This window comes from Eleutherodactylus coqui, chromosome 4, assembly GCF_035609145.1.
Source record: "Eleutherodactylus coqui strain aEleCoq1 chromosome 4, aEleCoq1.hap1, whole genome shotgun sequence".
Lineage (NCBI taxonomy): Eukaryota > Metazoa > Chordata > Amphibia > Anura > Eleutherodactylidae > Eleutherodactylus > Eleutherodactylus coqui.
In genome coordinates, this window is record NC_089840.1 from 240,710,716 (window position 1) to 240,731,079 (window position 20,364).

General features: G+C 46.2%; 1 protein-coding gene across 1 annotated transcript; it reads right to left on the reverse strand.

The window, feature by feature from the left end:
• Nucleotides 1–252: 252 nt before the first annotated feature.
• Nucleotides 253–1,236, reverse strand: LOC136626659 (olfactory receptor 6C1-like). Its single transcript, XM_066601677.1, has one exon. It carries the CDS (start codon nucleotides 1,234–1,236, stop codon nucleotides 253–255), a length of 984 nt encoding a protein of 327 aa, XP_066457774.1.
• Nucleotides 1,237–20,364: the final 19,128 nt, after the last annotated feature.

Consider the following 20,364-nt stretch of genomic DNA (forward strand, 5'->3'; position numbering starts at 1 on the left):
AACCGCAACCAAGCTTTTAGCAAAGTTCTACCCAAAACAGAGTTCTGCTGGTTCTGGTTCGAATTGCTGTCTTGCAGGGCTTTTATGGCTCTTAGACAGTGTTATACACTAGTTTAAGGGGTTTTGGTGAACTTCTGGTTCAGTTTGAACTAATTCGGAATGAACAGATCATTTTGTAAAAGTTCGTCAAACCAGCTGAACCAAACTTTTCAAAAGTTCACTCATCACTAATAATTAGCTTAAATTATATTTTTATGTCTCGATTTGATTACTAGACTTGGGACAGAAAACAGGTCTTACAGGATCATTCATCATAATGACCTTTCTAACACATCTATGAAAAGCTTCTTTGACTTCATTATTTCTCAAGCTGTACAGCAAAGGATTTAGAATTGGGATCACAACTGTATTTAAAATAGAGACCATTTTTGTGCTATGAGGGTTATTTTTACTTGGCTTTTTCAAGTAGACCAAAATCAAACTCAAGTAGAGCATCGTAATAACAATGAGGTGGGATGAACATGTTGAAAAAGCCTTATATTTCCCCCTTGAAGATGGTATTTTTGAGATGACCCTGATTATAAAAATATAGGATATACATGTAAAAAATAAAGCTAGAATAAGCATACTTCCACCTTCCATTAGCATTACAGACTCCAAGAAAGAAGTATCACCACAGGCCAACTGCAACAAGGGTACGAGGTCACAGAACAGATGGTCAATAACATGAGATTTACAAAATGGAAATTGTGACATCATGTAAATAATAGGATATGGACCTAGAAGACTTATTAACCATGTCAAAGCCACGAGAAGAATACAATTTTTTCTATTTAAGACATAATTATAGCGAAAAGGATTACAGATTGCCACATAGCGATCATAGGACATCACTGTTATTATGAGAAATTCTGCTGATTGTAGAGTAATAAAGACAAATGCTTGTATCATACATTGCAGGAAGGATATTCTTCTTATGTTCACAAAAGTAGATAGCAATTTGGGAACAATTAGTGAGGTGAAGAAGATGTCTATAAAGGACAAGATACATAGGAAGAAATACATTGGTTTTTGTAAATGGGAATCCAAGTAAATGATGAGAATCAGGGTTATATTCTCCAAAACACTGAGGATGTAAGAAAGTAGAAAGATGAGAAATAGTAGAAATTGTAGGTTTGGATATTCAGAAAGACCCAAAAGGTTGAATCCATCATCTTCTGTTGTGTTAAACAACATTTTTATTATTGGAAAATACACACAATCAGATGGAGAATATACGTTGGATGTTACAGTGACTATCTTAAAAATGAAGTGTGGAACCAAGGTAGACAAGACTTGATAAAAGTGTACTATAATAAAATATGGGAAGTGACATAAATTGCATAATTATTAAGAAATTTATTTTAAAAAGTATCAATTAGTTAAGTTTAAGATTTACAATTTACTAAACCAGCATTCTCACTGAAAACAGGCAACATCATATTGAAATCACACTAAATATTCCTCAAAAAGCCTAATAACAATACATTTGATGTCTATTGGTATTTGAGAATAAAAAATGTATATAAACCTACAGCTTTACATTTCCTGTTGACTGCAATGTAGAAAAAAATGGATATGCCAAACATATGTTTTTATGTGGGACAGAAAATCATGGTATGCTGCACTTTTCTATCCTACAAAAAACATAATAAACATGTAGGACAAATGTAGTCAAAAGTATACACTTTTGAACTGCATTTGACCAATTATAGTCCTAGGGTATGTCAAACAATACTTTTTAACTAGAGATGAGCGAGTATACTCGCTAAAGGCAATTGCTCGAGCGAGCATTGCCTTTAGCGAGTATCTCCCCGCTCGAGACGGAAGGTTCGGTTGCCGACAGCGGGCACAAAGCTGTGGGGGAGAGCGGGGCAGAACGGAGGGGAGATCTCTCTCTCCCTCTCTCCCCCCCGCTCCCTCCTGCTGCCTGCCGCTACTCACCGCTCCCCCGCGCCGGCACCCGAACCTTCCGTCTCGAGCGGGGAGATACTTGCTAAAGGCAATGCTCGCTCGAGCAATTGCCTTTAGCGAGTATACTCGCTCATCTCTATTTTTAACCCACTGAAGTCAAAGGGCGCAAGTTTACATCCTGGCAGGGTGGTATTTGATGCAATATAATGTGAGCCTGCACCATCCTGTAGAGGGAGCCAGCTGTGACTTGTAGCCAGCCTGTCAGTCCCAACAGTGGGGATCATTTAGAACATCCCACTCCTAACCCCTTACATACTGTGATCAATATATATTGCGGCATCTAAAGAGTTCACAGAGGGAGCACATTATCTCTGTGACGTCACTCTGCAATGCAATCATGGAGGATTTGTGGGTTGCCATGGCAACCAGACACCATATTCTGGTGCCTGGTCCTGCCATGGCCTGTGATCGCTATTGTGTAAAATAATGCATTGCAGTACAGAAGTACTGCAATGCATTATCATAGCAATCAAAAATTAAATAACAATAGTGTAAAAAAAAGGCACAAAAAAATAACAAAATGCTTCCTTTTTTTTACGTATTTTTCCCTGCCTACATTAAAAAAAACTAAATTCTTTTTAAAAAACCTTACATATTTAGTATCATTGTATCAATAACAACTTGTATAATAAATTGAACATACTATTTATCCTGCTCAGCAAAAAAACTAGAAAAAAACATAAAAAAACAGGCCATAACTGTCCCACAAAAAGAAAAAAAGTGGAAAAAAAAAATAAAAGCCACCAAGTAGCAAGCAACATTAGTGATCAGTCTACACTTTTAAACTTCTGATGCCATTTTTACATATTTAACTATTAACATTCTTTTTAATCAATTATAGTTCTAGAAAAAAAACACAGGTGTTTTCTTAGAATGATTTCAGTATACATGAAAATAACATTCAGCTGATTAGCTAGCTAACAAGACCAGGGGTGCACAACCTTTTTCTGGTCTGAGGGCTGCATTGCCATATTGAACCACTTCATAGGGCAGCAAGGATATTTCCATCTGCTATGTATGCACATCTGGTATGTATCTGGACATTTATAATATATCCTAAGTATATGCCATAATAAATCAAGTAAATTCTATTTCCAGGACTCCCACCTAATGGGAGAATGGGGGTCACCTCCCCCTCAATCAGCACTTCAGAAAGGAGAAGACTATGGTTGTGGCTGTCTCCATTGTAGATGATGGGTGTCCTATAAACTACAATGGAGAGAGCCGCATGCATATACAATGTCTCTAACTGAAATACCAAATGCCAAACGGATCAAGAGACTTAATTCTCCTAATATATAGGGAACTCAGACATGGCTACACAGAGCTTCCTTAGTACTTGACCGTTCCTGTTACCCTGCTATATGCCACTCCTCGTCACCCTGACATGGAAACTGCACGTGAGCATAGATATTTCTGTGTCCAGATGATTGAGGCCATACAGAATGGCATTGCGGGCCGCATGTGGTGCACCCCTGGTCTAGACATTATGACACTTACCGTTACACATCTTACAGAATGCTTTTCATTCTTCTAAATAGATAATCACAGAGCGTTCTCCATAGTAGGAGTATATATAGGATGTAATGTAAGCTGGAGCTATGATTTCATTCATATTCTTATCCTCCAGGGGATGAAAAGTTCTCAGGTGCTGTTTCTATAATGAACCATTAAGTTTTTACAAGAGTTGTTAAGAAGTTACTTTCCTATTGCGTTTAGTTTAGGAAACAAAAACTGCAGAAACATTGTTCATGTTAATAACTTGACAATCAATGTTAAAAGGGTCACTCCACCAAAACACAAACATCTTTCCATGCATGTACCCCTCACCTGACTACCTGTCACACTCTGACGGTCTCTTCTGTGTATTGCAGCCACTTCCATACAGTGCAGCTTCTGTCTGATGCTTAACAGGCACCGTTCCTGGTGGTAAAAATGTTGCTCTTGCCTTCACATCTATCCCATGATGTATCAGCACAGCATGAGTTAGAAGCTATACCACTTCTACCTGCTGGATGGACAGTAATTACGATTAACTTCTATATTCACCTAAATAAGCTACAGGACTTGTTTTTTTGCAGGATGAGTTATATTTTTCAATGGTACTATTTAATGTACCATATAATGTACATAAAAACGTAAAAATATTCTAAGGCCTCCCTCACACAGGGCGTTTGCAGAAAAGCAGCGTTTTGCAACGCTGCGTTTGCTGCAGATTCCGCCCCGTTTCAGCAGCGCTGGCATACTTTATGCAAGCGTTTTGGCAGCGTTTTCAGCTCGGCTCAAAACGCAGCCAAGAATGCTGAAAAGAAAAAAAAAGTAATACTCACCTAGCCGCTGCAGTCCGGGTCGCGGCTGCTGCTCTCTGCCGCTGATCCGAGCTTCCTCGGCACTCCCAAGTCTATTGCCGGAGGCCAGGTTTGAGAACCCCGGCTCCGGCAATAGAGTGCTGTGATTGGTTGTCGGCGCTTGCTCGATGCCCAATCACAGCCCTTCATTGACTGTCTCAGCCAATCAGCGCCGGCAAGCTCTGATTGGCTGAGACAGTCAATGAAGGGATGTGATTGGGCATCGAGCAAGCGCCGACAACCAATCACAGCAGTCTATTGCCGGAGCCGGGGTTCTCAAACCTGGCCTCCGGCAATAGACTTGGGAGTGCCGAGGAAGCCCGGATCAGTGGCAGAGTCCAGCGGCCGCGACCCGGACTGCAGCGGCTAGGTAAGTATTAACTTTCTTTTTTTCTGTCTACCTAGCTGGGACTGATTTTCGGGGTGAGGGCTTCTATTGCAAGCCCTCACCCCGAAAATCGGCGAGCAGTTAACGCTGCCAAAAACGCGGCACCAAGTGTTGCCGCGTTTTCAGCAGTGCTAAAACCGCTGCCCATTCATTTCAATGGGCAACGCAGGGCTGAAAACGGCCAAAAATAGAACATGCATCGCTGTCAAAGCGCAGCGTTGGGAGGCGCTGCGTTTTCAGCCCTGTGTGAGCAGCCCCATTGAAATGAATGGGAGTGTTGTACAGCGTTTAGCGCTGGGCTGAAAAGGCAGCGCTAAACGCTGTATAAAACGCCCTGTGTGAGGGAGGCCTAAGTGGAGAGAAATGGAAAAAAATATAAATTCCATCATCGGTGTGTCTTGTATCTACAGTGCACAAACTGCAATAAAAATGGCATGATAACTTTAATTGATGTGTCAGTACAATTACTACAATACCAAACTAATATAGTTTTATTTTGCTGTACTACTTTTATTTTTTTTCAAATATATTGAATTTTTTTCAAATTATTTTCTGCCACCATCTTCTGCGCGCAATAACTTTTTATTTTTTTGTCGACATAGTTGTGCGAGTGTTCATTTTTTGCGGGATGTCCTGTAGTTTGCGTTGGTACTGTTTTGGAATACATACAACTTTTTGATCGCTTTTTATGGCATTTTTTCTTGGAGACAGGGCGACCAAAATTGAAAGCATATCTGGCATTCTTTCTTTTTTTCAGGCGATGTTTATTGTGCGGGATAAATAATGCATTACTTTGATAGATATGACTTTTACGCATGCAGCGATACAAAACATGTATTTTTTTATTATTTAAATTCCTTTACTATAAATATGGCAAAAGGTTTTTTTTAAACTTTTTATTCCTTTTTAAAAAATAATTAGTAAAACTTTATTGATCTTATTTTCACTTTTTTTTTTAGTCCAATGACATCACTGAATGGCTGTGGATGGCTCATCGAGCACCGGCTGTGATTTGCTGGAGCTCGATCCAATCTCAGAGCTCGCTGTACTGGAGACAGGGTATTCAAAGCTCTGTCACCAAGGAAGAAGCTGAGATGTCAGATCGGAAGACAGTACAGTTTGCTGCAGCGCCACCGGAGACCATTGCAAGGCATTGGGATGCTGCGGACCAGGAGAGTATTTTTTTTTTTTAATGCAGGTTAGCTAGGTCTTATTTTGAAGGGGCTTATATTTCAAGCCTCCCCCGAAAACTGGGGTAGGTGTTATTATCGGGGTAGGTCCTATTTTCGGGGAAATGCGGTACATAGCCCGCAGCTACAGGCCATCAAAAGATGCATTGGTGGTCGTTAAGGGATTAAGTTCGTGCAACATTAAAAAATGTAGGTTCTATTTATTTGTTCTGTTTTCATATTATGCCAAAGCTTGATCTGTCCCACAAAAGAGTAAAAAAAAATGAAATTAGAAAAAATGTATAATTAATGTATAATCTCTACTGAAGTAGGTATATGATGATGATATTTCACATATAGCTCCTGTTTGACTGAATCAGAGGGCCACAAACTTTTATACATTGTGAGCCACAATTAACTTTGAGCCATGGTATGGAGTGGTAGGTGATGGAAGAGGCTCCCAAAAGAATGACTGGCGTTAGCTGCTTCGATGATTGCTACCTGAAAAGCTCTACTCATTTTGCTAAACTCCATGGCTTTTGAGGATACTGTTGACATTATCATGGATGTGGATTTGACCCCCTGCAGTGCTAAGCAGGGAGGTCTGTATGGCAAGGCCCCACTATCCAAGGCAACCAAAGGTAAAGGCTCCAGGTGTAAATGCTTGTGCAGTAACTTCTGTACGGTTGAATATTGCCACTGGAACAACAAGGTTCCTACCTGTAGAATGTGCACCATGACTTTGGTGACCAAAGTATGGCCACTGACTGGCTACCATGTGGCCCAGAAGACCAGAGGCCACAAATGATGTGTGGATAGACAAGCATATCAATAGCACATGAGAGGAGAGGGAGACTTCTACCCTGGAGTTACAGTGAGAGACTGGGATGAGAAGGGTGAGACTTAGCGGTTGGAGAAAGAGCAGCACAGCAGACCATAGCATTGGTGGGAAACAGTGCAATCTGCCCCAGGGATACAAAAGTACTATAGCATACACTCTGCAGAGTGCTGTTTGCAACTGGAGGCAGAGAGCAAGGTCCAAGGTCTGACCCTGAGAGTGCATGCCTGATGGACAAAAAGCCACGTATACCATGATAGGCTGCAGATCTAACCAGAATAAAGGCTTGTGAGTTAAGGTCATTACCATCACTGCTGTATTAGGGAGGGTCCCCATGGGTCTTACAAACTGTAAGTGACTTTATCTTTGTGGGTGTTAGGCAATGTCATGTGTAAGCATCTGCCTGCTTACTGCTGCATCATTTCATAACACTCTGTCTGCTATCGAGGAGCACCATTTAGAAGTTAAAAAAGATAACATAGTAGATGTGGAGAAAATGCAAATGTGGAATTTGACCACTGCTATTACACTACACGAACATATGTTACTCTGTGCTCTTCATTTTGTTCTATGGAAGTGTAGTGTGATGACTAGTTGATCAGGTTGATTGCTCTAGGAATGGTAGGCTTAAAGGTGCATAACGTGTGATGGTGAGGTGCACTGGAGTTGGTATCTACTGCTTGTGGATGATGTTGGTGCAGTGCCTGCAGACGAGAAATAAGACATGCCGCGGTCAAACCGCGGCCGTCTGCATAGGAGTGCGTATTGTAATGCACTCCTATGCAGGCTTTCAGTAGCGGAAATCCCGCGGGATTTCCTCCCGTGTGCAGGCAGCCTAAGTTCTAACTTTAAACTTTATTTATTTTCATCATAAAGCCCAAGATTTTTTATAACCATGTTCTCTTCCTAGAACTGTTTATTGGAAATTGGAAAGGAGTTTGCTAGTGAAATGTGGGTAATGGGATCCCTGGTTGGGTGGCATTGATTGAAATCTGTGGTAATGACACACGTGCTTCATTTACCTGACATAAGGAAGATTTCAACACATTCTGCTTGAGATAATGCCGTCATTCCCATTGCCTGTAATGAAGGAAAATCACTGTGTTAAAATGAAAATAAATGAAGTTATGTTAAACACAGTATTGGTGAAATTCTCTGCCAATTTGATATACCACAAAGGTGAACAAGACCTCTATAGAGGTCTGTTAACCCCTTCCCTGCCGTGATCTATGTAGATTGTGGCATGAGAAGGGTTCACAGAGGGAGCACGCTCCCTCTGTGATGTAATCAGACTCTCGCAATATAATCTCGGAGAGCCCGACGGGATACCATGGCAACAGGATGCAAGATACCGGTGTCCTGTATTGCCAGTGCCTGTGATCACTGTAACAAGCGATAAGACATTGAAAGAACAGAAGTCCTGCAATGCCTTATCATAGCGATCATAAATGCTATGGTGTAAGTCCTCCACAGGGACAGAAAAAGTGTAAAAAGAAGATAAAAAAATAGTAATAAAAAAACCTTTTTTGTGCTTTTCCCCATATTAGTATAAAATCCCACATATTTGGTATTGTCGTATCCGTAACGATGCGTACAATAAGTTGAACATGCTTTATATCCTTCACAGCAAAAAGCATAAAGAAAAGAACCTAATAACTGAGGCAAAATGCTAATTTTTAATATTTTGCCTCCCAAAAGACGCAATAAAATGTGATTTAAAAAAGCCATATGTACCCCAAAATGGTACTAATAAGAACTACAGCTCATCTCACAAATAATAAGCCTCTATAGAGCTCTGTCCATGAAAAAATAAAAAAGTTAGAGGAGTTTGAATGCAGGGATTTAGGGAAAAAAAATGATTTCCAAAAAAGGGTTTTTATTGCGGAAAAGTGGAAAAACCTTAAAAAAAAAAGAATTTTTGTATCATTGTAATCATATTGACCCGAAGAAAAAATGTATCATGTCATTCATGCTGCATGATTAAGGCTGCCTGCAGACGAGCGGGTCGGATCCGGCAGCGAGAATTCTCGCCGCGGGACCCGACCCGAGAGCCTGCAGGGACGAGCGCGTACTCACCCACGCCTGGCGGCCCCGGCTCTTTCATGTGCCGGCTGCCGCGCAGCCGGCGCATGCGCAGACTGGAGCCGGCGGCCGGGTGAGTGCGAGCCCCGCACAAAAATAGGACAGGCCGCGGTTTGTTTGCCGCGCGAGATCTCGCGCGGCCAAACCGTGGCCGTCTGCATAGGAGTGCGTATTGTAATGCACTCCGCCGTGGGATTTCCGCCCGTGTGCAGGCGGCCTAACGCTGTAAAAAAAAAAAATTACGGCAGAATTGATGCATTTTCTTCCCCTGCTATAATGAAAAAAATTGATAAAAGTTTTACAACATAGTCTATGTACCCAAAAATGGCACCAATAAAAACTACAGTTCCCCATGCAAAAAAAAACAAGCCCTCATGCGGCTGCATCGACGGAAACATAAAAAAGTTATGGCTTTTGAAAAATGGAGATGAAAATCCACCAAAGGGGTTAAAGTCCATAGCAGTAAAAATCGGGGTGACTAATTTTCCACCAGAAGGACTTCAATACATCTAAAGCCCCCCAAATTGCATTTGAATACACAAATGCAGCTAAGGAGCACTGAGCTCCCCTCCAAAAAATGGTCAAAATGGTGTACAGTGGTATAGGGGTCAAACGTAGCACAGGGGTATCACTGAAAGCAAGAGAAGGCCACATAGTTTCTTCTAAATGAAAAATTGTGCCAAGGGGGAAGTGGAGGTCTGAAGTGAAAGGATGCACGGTGGATCAACTCCCGGGGATGTCCACAGTTTATCCCCCTTTCTGTGATCTGGAGACCCCCCATCTACCTCCAGTGACTGCCCGCTGCACTTGGCCAGGAGAGATATATGCAGGGTGTCTGCTGGTGCCCTGAGGCAGCCCCAAAATGCCACAGCCTATTCACCACCTGAAACCTCAGGCTTTCCTGAGTCGCCACTCCTAACACAGCTTTACTTCCGATCCCTGAGCACCCTGTCAGGATTAGGGGAATGCCGTGGATTTATTTTGGGGTCCATGGCGTAATCAATAGGAATGTTTGCACCCTTCCTGATTTATATTCAGAGATTGTGCGCACAATGGAAGAGATCACACGGAGACAAGACTGTCAGTGTAGAAAGTCTTCCTGACTCTGTTTATTAGTAGGCGTAAAGCATCTTTTATAGCATTAGGGGTTAATTGCCCTTTATGGGCAGCAGGAAGCAATACCTGGTTAGAAATCAAAGCACGGGATTGGGTGGTCCAAATATGGTCTTTTTGCATCCAGTCCTGCGTGAGTTGCTGTCGTCATGGACATCCGACATCACATGTTTTGAGATAAAGAGCCAGCGCTATCTTTCTGAGTTCGATGGAAGGGGTAAAGGCGGGAATGAGTCATGTGTCGTCAAATGACACCTGAGGGTTATGTGACGGTAAAAAGTGTGCCCTGAGGTTATGAGCATGTGTTTCTATCAAGCTGCATATTCTGATAACAGTCAGCAGTATGAGATGTGCCAGCACATTCCATTCTGTTCGACTGGCTCAGACATAAGGAGATATATATATATATATATATATATATATATATATATATATATATATATATATATATCCTCCACAGGACTATATATATCCTCCACAGGACTAGTGGCACATTTATTTTACGTCGGGGAGTCGGAGCGACCTATCAGGGACTCCAACACCAACTGGGGATACTCCGGAGTTCCAGCAGAGGGACCCAACGCTGCGGCCGTCACCATCTTGGTCATCTCTGGCAGCGGGGAAAGACTCACATTAGGGCTTCCTTGTTATAGGATCCAGCCTGGCGTACGGATGATTAAAGGCCTCCTAAGTTAACCCCCTCTGGCCTGGGTCTAGAAAATGCCACCTTATCCCTGGAAAAGCAGAGACTCCTCACACTCACAACCTGCAGTCCAAGGCTTCTTTACTATGATCACACAACTCACTTCTGCAGCAGCATATTTACAAGTGGGAGTCAGCACAACTATTAAAGTAGGATATTTGCCAGATAAAAGGACCTGAAATTAATGCTTAGTATCTAGAGATGAGCGAGCGCACTCGTCCGAGCTTGATGCTCGTTCGAGCATTAGGGTGTTCGAGATGCTCGTTACTCGAGACGAGCACCACGCGGCACTCGACTCCATTACATTTCCTTCCCTGAGAAATTTGCGCCCTTTTCTGGCCAATAGAAACACAGGGAAGGCATTACCACTTCCTCCTGTGACGTTCCAGCCCAATCCCACCCCCCTGCAGTGAGTGGCTGGCGAGATCAAGTGACCCCCGAGTATTTAAATCAGCCCCGCCCGCGGCTCGCCACAGACACACGCTGAGAGAGATCAGGGACAGTGCTGCTGCTGCTGCTATAGGGACAGTGTTAGCGTCTTCAAGAACCACAACGGTCCTTCTTAGGGCCACAGCTCACCTAGTGCATTACTGTTGTGGCTGCTGTGAGCAGTTTTGCACTTTTTTTTTAAATGTATATCGGGCGTGCAGGCTATAGCGTTCTCAGGCTGCAGTCTGTACTTGAGAATAGGGGCAGTATTGGTCAGGCAGGGACAGTGGTAGTGTAGAATCCTGTCTACAAGAACCCCAACGGTTCTTCTTAGGGCAACCTGTGACCGTGTGCATTTAACTCCATGGTTGCTGGGAGTTGTAGTACCTCTGTATTGCACAGCAGAGCCTGCGTGCAGCCTTCATTTAAACATTTTTCTGTCCGCACTTTGCGTTGCGTCAGTTCAGTCTGCCTCTAAGTGTACGCCAAGAAACCACACATTTTCTACTATGCTCTGTGTTATACGTGTGCTGTCTCACAAGTGCACGGTGTGCGCGACGCCCATAGTTTGAAAGTGCAATACACACTGCATAGCCTCAGCCTGCATTGCATAGAAAAATAGGGAGATTTAAAAAAAATTCCTTTTTACGGCTAGCGGTGACCCAGTGCATTTGCCTGCGTGGCCTGTGGGACTTCACGTCCATCCAAACTCAATAGTTCACAGCTAGGCCTAAGTGCAGCCTTCATTTAAATATTTTTCTGTCCGCACTTTGCTTTGCCTCAGTTCATAATTCACAAACATTTTTACACCGCTCTGTCTCTGATCGATTCTTAATCCAGCATGCTGAGGGGTAGGGGTAGGGGCAGAGGACGTGGACGCGGTCGCGGTCGAGGACGCGGAGTCCCAAATGAGGGTGTGGGCATAGGACGAGTTCCTGGTCCAGGTGAATCGCAGCCGGCTGCTGCGGGAGTAGGAGAGAGGACAGTTTCTGCGGTCCCCAGCTTCATATCGCAATTTTTGGGTCCACGTCGTAGACCTTTATTAAAAAATGAGCAGTGTGAGCAGGTCCTGTCGTGGATTGCAGAAAGTGCATCCAGCAATCTATCGACCACCCAGTCTTCTACGCCGTCCACTGCTGCAACTCTGAATCCTCTGGCTGCTGCTCCTCCTTCCTCCCAGCCTCCTCACTCCATGAAAATGACACATTCTGAAGAGCAGGCAGACTCCCAGGAACTGTTCTCGGGCCCCTGCCCAGATTGGGCAACAATGATTCCTCTCCCACCTGAGGAGTTTATCGTAACCGATGTCCAATCTTTGGAAAGTTCCCGGGGTCCGGGGGATGAGGCTGGGGACTTGCGGCAACTGTCTCAAGAGCTTTCAGTGGGTGAGAAGGACGATGACGATGAGACACAGTTGTCTATCAGTGAGGTAGTTGTAAGGGCAGTAAGTCCGAGGGAGGAGCGCACAGAGGATTCGGAGGAAGAGCCGCTGGACGATGAGGTGACTGACCCCACCTGGTGTGATAAGCCAACTGCGGACAGGTCTTCAGAGGGGGAGGCAATTGCAGCCGCAGGACAGGTTGGAAGAAGCAGTGCGGTGGCCAGGGGTAGAGGCAGGGCAAGAGCGAATAATCCACCAGCTGTTTCCCAAAGCACCCCCTCGTGCCATGCCACCGTGCAGAGGCCAAGGTGCTCTAAGGTGTGGCAGTTTTTCACTGAGACGGTGGACGACCGACGAACAGTGGTGTGCAACCTTTGTCGCGCCAAGATCAGCCGGGGAGCCACCACCAGCATGCGCAGGCATATGATGGCCAAGCACCCCACAAGGTGGGACGAAGGCCGTTCACCGCCTCCAGCTTGCGCCACTGCCTCTCCCCCTGGGCCCCAACCTGCCACTGAGATCCAACCAACCTCTCACGACACAGGCATGACCATCTCCTGGCCTAGACCCACACCCTAACCTCCGCTGTCCTCGGCCCCATCCAGCAATGTCTCTCAGCACAGCGTCCAGCTGTCGCTAAGACAATCGTTGGAGCGAAAGCGCAAATACCCCGCCACGCACCCGCACGCTCAAGCTTTAAATGTCCACACAGCCAAATTGATCAGCCTGGAGATGCTCCCCCACAGGCTGGTGGAAACTGAGGTGTTCAAAAACATGATGGCGGCGGCAGCCCCGTGCTACTCTGTCCCCAGTCGCCACTATTTTTCACGATGTGCCGTCCCAGCCCTGCACGACCACGTCTCACGCAACATCGTACGCGTCCTCACCAACTCGGTTACTGGCAAGGTCCACTTAACAACGGACACGTGGACAAGCACAGGCAGGCAGGGCCACTAAATCTCCCTGACGGCACATTGGGTGAATTTAGTGGAGGCTGGGACCGAGTCAGAGCCTGGGACCGCTCATGTACTACCCACCCCCAGAACTGTGGGCCCCAGATCGGTGCTGGTATCTGCGGCGGTGTATGCCACCTCCACTAAACCTTCCTTCTCCCCCAATGCAACCTCTACCTCGCAATCAAGACGTGTCAGCAGCAGCACGTCGCCAGCAGTCGGCGTCGCGCGGCGCTGCAGCACAGCGGTGGGCAAGTGTCAGCAGGCTGTGCTGAAACTACTCAGCTTAGGAGAGAAGAGGCACACGGCCCACGAACTGTTGCACGGTCTGACAGAGCAGACCGACCGCTGGCTTTCGCCACTGAGCCTCCAACCGGGCATGATCATGTGTGACAACGGCCGTAACCTGGTGGTGGCTCTGCAGCTCGGCAGCCTCACGCATGTGTCATGCCTGGCCCACGTCTTTAATTTGGTGGTTCAGCGGTTTCTGAAAGGCTACCCACACTTGTCAGACCTCCTCGGCAAGGTGCGCCCGGTCAGCGCACATTTCCGCAAGTCCAAAACGGACGCTGCCACCCTGCGCACCCTGCAACATCGGTTTAATCTGCCAGTGCACCGACTGCTTTGCGACATGCCCACACGGTGGAACTCTACGCTTCACATGTTGTCCCAGCTGTATGAGCAGCTATAGTGGAATACCAACTCCAACATGGGCGGCGAAGTTGGAGTCAGCCTCCTCAATTGTTTACAGTGGAGTTGGCCTGGATGGCAGATATCTGCCAGGTCCTTGGAAACTTTGAGGAGTCCACCCTGATGGTGAGCGGTGATGCTGAAATCATTAGCGTCACCATTCCCCTGCTATGCCTGTTGAGAAGTTCCCTGCAAAGCATAAAGGCTGATGCTTTGCGGGCGGAAACGGAGGCGGGGGAAGATAGTATGTCACTGGATATTCAGAGCACCCTCATGTCTATATCTCAGTGCGTGGAGGGGGAGGAGAAGGAGGAGGAGGAGGAAGAGACAGCTGGGCCGACTGCAGAGGGTACCCATGCTGCTTGCCTCTCATCCATTGATCGTGTATGGCCTAAGGAGAAGGAGGATACTCAAAGTGATCTTCCTAGTGAGGACAGCCATATGTTGCATACAGGTACCCTGGCACACATGGCTGACTTTATGTTAGCATGCCTTTCTCGTGACCCTCGCGTTAGACGGATTCTGGCCACTACGGGTTACTGGGTGTACACACTGCTTGACCCACGGTATAAGGAGAACCTTTCCACTCTCATTCCCAAAGAGGAAAGGGGTTTGAGAGTGATGCAATACCACAGGACCCTGGCGGACAAACTGATGGTAAAATTCCCATCTAACAGCGCTAGTGGCAGAAGGCACAGTTCCGAGGGCCACGTAGAAGGGGAGGCGCGGAGATCAGGCAGCATGTTAAGCGCAGGCAGGGGAACACTGTCCAAGGCCTTTGCCAGCTTTCTGGCTCCCCAGGAAGGCTGTCTCACACCTCACCAGTCCAGGCTGAGTCAGAGGGAGCACTGTAAGAAGATGGTGAGGGAGTACGCAGCCGATCGTACCACCGTCCTCCATGACGCCTCTGCTCCATACAACTACTGGGTGTCAAAGCTGGACACGTGGCCCGAGCTCGCGCTGTATGCCCTGGAGGTGTTGGCTTGCCCTGCGGCTAGCGTCTTTTCAGAGAGGGTGTTTAGTGCAGCTGGGGTAATCATAACGGACAAGCGTACCCGCCTGTCAACTGACAGCACCGACAGACTTACACTCATAAAGATGAACAAAGCCTGGATTTCCCCAGACTTCTCTTCTCCACCAGCGGACAGCAGCGCTACCTAAAGACCTTTGTCAATCTGTGTATGATATTCGTCCTTCTTCTCCGGCTCCTCCTCCTAAAACCTTACGTAATCACCGCGAACTGGCAATTTTTCTGTGGGCCAAAAGGCTCATATAACTTTTCTAAATAATATTTATCTGTTTCAATTCTCATTAAAGCATTGAAACGCCCACCTGAACCAATTGTTTTTTAGACTGGGCTGCCTCCAGGCCTAGTTAAAAATTAAGCCACAGTACACTAAGCGATTAATGGGTTTCACCTGCCCTCTGGGTTGGGCATGGGCAATTTTTCTGGGGTACATTTGTACTGTCGGTACACCAATTTTTCAGGCCCTCGCCTACAATGTAATCCAAGTAATTTTTATGCGCTTTGCCTGCACTCATGGTACACCACTGTGTCTGGGGTTGGCCTACACTTTTGCTACAGAAATGTAACTCTGTTCTACCTACCTATACTTCTGCCACAGTAATGCTACAGGGGTCTGACTATACTTCAGCAACAGAAATGTTACTTCGGTCTGCCGATACATCTGCTCCTGAAATGTTACCTTGGTTGGTGTATACTGTTACTACTGTAATTTTACTAATACTGGGCTCTGCCTATAATGCTTCAACGGAAATGTTACTGGGGCAGGTCTATACTGCTATAACAGAAATGTAACTAATAGTGGGCTCTGCCCATACTGCTTCTACGTTAATGTTACTGGGGTCTGTCTATACTGCTACTACTGAAATGTTACAAATACTTTGGTCTCCCTACACTGCTGCCAGGGAAATGTTTATCTGCTGCTTTGCCCATACTGCTTTTACGGTACCGTTACTGGGGTCTGACTATACTGCTACTACTGAAATGTTACAAATACTTTGCTCTCCCTACACTGCTGCCAGGGAAATGTTTATCTGCTGCTTTGCCCATACTGCTTCAACGTTACTGTTACTGGGGTCTGTCTGCACTGCTGGAACTGAAAAGTGACTGGGGCATGTCGCAACTGATGCTACTGAAATGTTACTGGGGTCTGTCAATACTGCTGGAACTGAAATGTTATTGGGGTCTGTCTAGACTTATACTACTGAATTGTTACTGGGGTCTGTCTAGACTTATACTACTGAATTGTTACTGGGGTCTGTCTATACAGATACTACTGAAATGTTACTGGGGTCTGTGTATACTGCTGCAAATGAAATGTTAGTGGGGTCTGTCGTCACTGCTGCCAATGAAATGTTACAGGAGTTTTGTGCATACTCTTACCGCTGAAATATTACTAATTCTCGGCTCTGTCTATTCTGCTGCTTCTGCAATGTTACAGGGTAGTGGAAACTGAGGCTTCCCAAAGACATGATGGTGGCGAAGCCGCGCTACTAGTTTCCCCAGGCGTGACAACTTTTCAGCGACGCGGTCACTGGGAAGGTGCATATAACCACGGACACGGGGACAGGACACGTACTGCCTCAAAAACGTCCCCGTCCTCCTCTCCAACAATGAAAACATTCTTGGCAAATGCTTTCGCAGTGGTCCGTCTGGCGGCAGTCCAAGAATTTAACCTTAAACGACACAATACAAAAGCCCCCCACCACGGCCCACTTAATCCTGGCTACATTCCGAAAACCAACGGAATAAAACCGCGCTAATAGGTCCACAGTCTCGACCACTATCCCACCAATGCGGTTACTGGTAAGGCGCATATAACCACGGACACGGGGACAGGACACGTACTGCCTCAAAAACATTCCCGTCCTCCTCCTCCAACAATGAAAACATTCTTGGCCGAAGCCCACCTGTATTTAATCTGACGTTAGCTCTGCTGTCCAGGGCACTGCAATGGGATCTATTTATGTACCGCCGGTGGGTTCCAGGGAGCTACCCATGCTGTCGGTCCACACGGACTTCACATTATTGAGTTGTACCTGTCTGTGTCTATGTATTAAAAACCCCGATCAGACTGGATCATGCAGTGTGGGCCGAAGCCCACCTGCATTTATTTTGACGTTACCTCAGCTATGCTGGGCAATGCAATGGGATTTATTTATGCACCGCCAGTAGCTTCCTGGGACCCACCCATGCTGTCGGTCCACACGGAGTTGTAACTGCATGTGTCTACTTATAAAGAACCCCAGTCTGACTGGGGCATGCAGTGTGGGCCAAAGCCCACCTGCATTTAATCTGACGTTACCTCAGCTGTGCTGGGCAATGCAATGGGATTTATTTATGTACCGCCGGTGGCTTCCTGGGACCCACCCATGCTGTGGGACCTCACAGAGTTGTAACTGCATGTGTCTACTTATAAAGAACCCCAGTCTGACTGGGGCATGCAGTGTGTGCCGAAGCCCACCTGTATTTAATCTGACGTTAGCTCTGCTGTCCAGGGCAATGCATTGGGATTTATTTATGTACCGCCGGTGGGTTCCTGGGACCCACCCATGCTGTGGGACCACACAGAGTTGTAACTGCATGTGTCTACTTATAAAGAACCCCAATCTGTCTGGGGCATGCAGTGTGGGCCGAAGCCCTCCTGTATTTAATCTAACGTTAGCTCTGCTGTCCAGGGCAATGCAATGGGGTTTATTTATGTACAGCCGGTGGGTTCCTGGGACCCACCCATGCTGTCGGTCCACACGGAGTTGTAACTGCATGTGTCTACTTATAAAGAACCCCAGTCTGACTGGGACATGCAGTGTGGGCCAAAGCCCACCTGCATTTAATCTGTCGTTACCTCAGCTGTGCTGGGCAACGCAATGGGATTTATTTATGTACCGCCGGTGGGTTCCAGGGAGCCACCCATGCTGTCGGTCCACAGGGACTTCACATAGGGGATTTGTACCTGCCTGTGTCTATGTATTAAAAACCACGGTCAGGCTGGGGCATGCAGTGTGGGCCGAAGCCCACCTGCATTTAATCGGACGTTAGCTCTGCTGTGCTGGGCAATGCAAAGGGATTTATTTATGTACCGCCGGTGGGTTCCAGGGAGCCACCCATGCTGTCGGTCCACACGGAGTTGTAACTGCATGTGTCTACTTATAAAGAACCCCAGTCTGACTGGGGCATACAGTGTGGGCCAAAGCCCACCTGTATTTAATCTGACGTTAGCTCTGCTGTCCAGGGCAATGCAATGGGATTTATTTATGTACCGCCGGTGGGATCCAGGGAGCCACCCATGCTGTGGGACAACACGGACTTCACATTAGAGAGTTGTACCTGCCTGTGTATACTTATAAAAAAAAACAGTCTGACTGGGGCATGCAGTGTGGGCCGAAGCCCACCTGTATTTAAGCTGACGTTAGCTCTACTATCCTGGGCACTGCATTGGGACAAACTACAGGAACAATACAGCGCTAATGAGACGTGCACAGCTACGCTAGCATTGGAGTCCGCTGTAGACCCGCGATTGCTGAGGGTTTGTGCAGAGCCCTATGTCCTGGGTGCAGTGAAAGTTCGCTTCCTGCCTAGGATTGCTGAATCTATGGGCCGAGGCCTATGCCGTGGGCGCGGTGCAAGTCTGCCATGTTTGGCCGCTCAGATCAATTTTTTGTTCATTTCTTGGGTTTCATAGGACCCACCTATGCTGTTGGTGCAAACTTAGTTCCCATTGCAGTGTTTGACCTGTCTGGCACAAAGACATTGACTGACTTGGGTAGGGGGCAGAGCGCAGACGGCTTTCCCCTTGCAGTGTCGATTGAGCTATGCGACACCTTGACAGAATAAATAGTGTGTGGCACATGGATTCCCCATTGCTATGCCCACGTTTCCAGCTCCTGACAGAGGTGGCACAGGATTGGATTTCTCATTGCTTCTGTACAGCATTGTGGGCTATCGCCCTGCCCCTTTTAAAGAGGATCGCTGCCTGTCCCTGCCAACCATCTGCAGTGTGTGCCTCCGGTTCCTCCTCATGGCAGACGCACTTATAAATAGACATGAGGGTGGTGTGGCTATGGGGCCAGCGTGTGGCATGAGGGCAGCTGAAGGCTGCGCAGGGACACTTTGGTGTGCGCTGTGGACACTGGGTCGTGCGGAGGGGTTGGGCAGCATGTAACCCAGGAGAAGAGGCAGGGGTGTGTCCCACAGGCAGTGATTGTGCTTGTTTGGAGGTAGTGTGGTGCTTAGCTAAGGTGTGACTTACTAATGAGCTTTTGTCTGAAGTAAAAATTGTTAGGGGTGGGGGGGCACTCTCGCCACTATTGTGGCTCAATAGTGGGACCTGGGAACCTGAAATGCAGCCCAGCATGTTGCCCCTCGCCTGCCCTATCCGTTTCTGTGTCGTTTCCATCACTTTCTTGGGTTTTGCAGATTTTCACCAATGAAAACCTTAGAGAGCATTGTCAATATACAAAAATGCTCGAGTTGCCCATTGACTTCAATGGGGTTCGTTACTCGAAACGAACGCTCGAGTTCGACTCGAGCAACGAGCACCCGAGCATTTTGGTGCTCGCTCATCTCTATTAGTATCGCTTTCCCTGATTTATCCAGTGGCAGCATATTAATAACATCTAACTAATGGATTCTAGTTCCATCTAGTGACTGAAAGTGAAAATTACAGCAATTCACTACACACTGATTTTACATGGAGCTTCTCTGCTGGTTAATCTTAACTTGCCATAAAAAGGAATTCCTGCGCTTACAAACAAGTCAAATTGTAAACTAATAACACTAAAGTGACTGCATTCCAGCTCACCTTATATTACAGTTTGCTCCTCCATGATTTTACTGCACTCCGAAAAATTACCCAAAAATAATAATTTACTAATGTGAACAAATAAGCCCTACCTTTCTACCAGCGTAGTGATATTGGAAAGCAGACACAAAGGAAAAAATGCCAAAATTGCCAACCCTGAGACAAACAAAAATGCTGAAACAGATCCCTGGAAAACGAAAAATCCTTTAAAAAAAAAAAACACGCCAGAAAATTCAAAACCTGTGGGAACAAGGAACATGGTAGATGACAAATCTTTATCTCTACTAGCTCTGCCCCGAGATTCAGATTCAGATAGCGATCTTGAAGAAGGTGTGCAAGCACAGGAGCTTTCGGAATTGAGAGATTCTATTAACCCCTTAACGCCACAGAGTGTAAGTGTACATCCTGGCTGTGGGATTACCTAATGCAACA

Bases quoted from the DNA above. Each gene is read 5' to 3' on its own strand.
- LOC136626659 (XM_066601677.1), bottom strand. From the start codon at position 1,236: ATGTTGTTTAACACAACAGAAGATGATGGATTCAACCTTTTGGGTCTT.